At 54.8% G+C, this 2,014-nt stretch overlaps 1 protein-coding gene across 1 annotated transcript in view; it reads right to left on the minus strand.

The window, feature by feature from the left end:
- Nucleotides 1-1,325: 1,325 nt before the first annotated feature.
- LOC104461775 (cytochrome P450 2H2-like) overlaps nt 1,326-2,014 on the minus strand; it is a 5,399-nt gene continuing 4,710 nt past the window's right edge. The window contains exon 9 of the mRNA XM_010073474.1: nt 1,326-1,886. Within this exon, the coding sequence (XP_010071776.1) occupies nt 1,693-1,886 (194 nt within the window). The 3' untranslated portion in view covers nt 1,326-1,692. The remainder of the gene's footprint in view (nt 1,887-2,014) is intronic.

Raw genomic sequence — 2,014 nt, forward strand, 5'->3', positions numbered from 1 at the left:
AGGGCCCCCCGGCCCCGCTGCTGAGACAAGACCCTCTGCAACAAGCCTCACCCCCTGCCTGGGGGGAACAGGAGGGCTGGGAGCACACCCCACCCTGCCAGCCCCCCCAGAGAACCCCAGAGGTACCTTACAGCTGCACACAAACACACAGAGCTGAACAGGCACCCAGGGTATTTGCTAGAGGTAAATATTGACATGAGGGACCTCAGAGAGGCACAGCCCAGCAGCTGAGACAGCAAAATGGATTTTTTTTTTTTTTTCAATCTGCTGTACTCTCCCACATAATCCTCCCAGGCTCCAGCTCTCCTAAACTGCAACTCAGCCCTTTTGTTGGGAACCTGTGCTCCTTCTCCAGCTGAAACCATTTGGCTGCTGGTGGAGCTCAGGTGGCTCTGCCTGTCCCTGGTGCAGGCAGGCCTGTCCCCTGTCCCCTGCCCCCCGCCTGCCTATGAAGCCCTCCCCAGGGTCAGGGCCATGGGGATCAGTGTTTTGAAGCAAGCAATAAATTCCTGAGATGTGTAAGATTCATTTGAACATTAAAGCTGTGGAGGCAAATCAGCTGAGACAAACTGAATGTTTTCCTGGCTCCATGTGTCCTGGGACACACAAAAACCTGGGAAAGATGAAGATACCCCAGGAACAGCCTGTATCTGGGAGGTTTGCGCTGGGAAGAACTGGATGCAATGGGAAACACACTGGTTTTCCAAGGGCTGGAGACACATTCAGCCACCCACTGGTGGGAGGGGGAGTCCAGGCCATCGCTGAGGGCAGGCAGGGTGGGCACGTCTCTGGGTCATTTATCCCTTGCACAGGCATTTAAAGAAAAAAAACTGTTTTATTTAAAGTCCCAATGCTTTGGAATAAAGGCTGGAGCATGCCTGGGCGCTGGCAAGTAAATCCCTCTTTGTGCAGGGGTGGTTAAAGAAGTGCAAGCACAGAAGAGATATGGAGCGCCCTGAGAAGGACACGGGGACTTTGGTGGCAAAATACATCTTGGTCCCCAAGCATGACACCCCCCTCCAGAAGCACATTTCCCCCGACACATCATTTGTTAACGTTTTGATGGCATAAGGGTTGTTCACATGGGTTGTTTACATGGGTTTCATCCCTGTGCCCTGGGATGCGGGGACGGGAGCGAGCATGATTTGCAGTGTCACAGACTTTGTGTAGTGCTGGAGGGTACAGAGAGGGGACAAAGCAGGGCAGCAGAATTATTCAGTGTTTTTCACCTTCGTTGTTGTGGCTGGCTCATACCCCCCTGAGCATCACTGCCCATATTTCGGGAGACACCACACATGTCCCTATAAACACCAGCTCTAGCTGCGATGGTTATTTTTATTGCAGAAGCACTCTTAACCTCTCCCCAAAACAAGGGAGTGCCCAGTGCAGCCCGGGGAGCCGCAGGCAGCCCTGCCCCGAGGAGCTGGAGCTCCAACCAGAGCCGATAACACAGTGGAGGAAAATCCAGTGCTGACTTCCTGGTGTTGCTGGGATTCAGAGGGGAAGGGTTGGGAGCCACGACGCCTGCAGAGCTGGTGGCAGAGGTGCCTGGCAGTTCTCCCAGGAAAATTCCGAAGCGATCCTCCTGCGCGGTGGCTGCTGCGGCAGCGTTCATGGTTGTGTGGCTTGCTCTGGTTTCAGAAGATGTGAAGGCAACTGGAAGACCCCTTCCTTCCCCCCAACGCTCTCTGCCTAAGGGGACGCCGGGCGCCGAATAGCAAGGAACTTGCCCGGTATCGCCCTTGCCTCTATCTTGAACCATAGGGAGGATAAATCCGTCTCCTCGTAGTCGCCATCGAGCTGGAAGGTGAAGCTCTGGAGCAGGTTGGTGAGGAAGAGGAAGAGCTCCATGCGGGCCAGGGCCTCTCCAGGGCACATCCGCTTCCCTGGGGACAGAGAGGTGGAGGTGAGCGCCGGGCTGATGGTTCCATCCAGCGCTTAGGGAAAAAAGGGCATAAAAGGATAGCGAGGAAGCTCAGATGAAGGGTATCAATCGGTGCCAATCTCTATTCCT

Source organism: Pterocles gutturalis, unplaced genomic scaffold (assembly GCF_000699245.1).
Source record: "Pterocles gutturalis isolate BGI_N339 unplaced genomic scaffold, ASM69924v1 scaffold18922, whole genome shotgun sequence".
Classification (NCBI taxonomy): Eukaryota; Metazoa; Chordata; class Aves; order Pterocliformes; family Pteroclidae; genus Pterocles; species Pterocles gutturalis.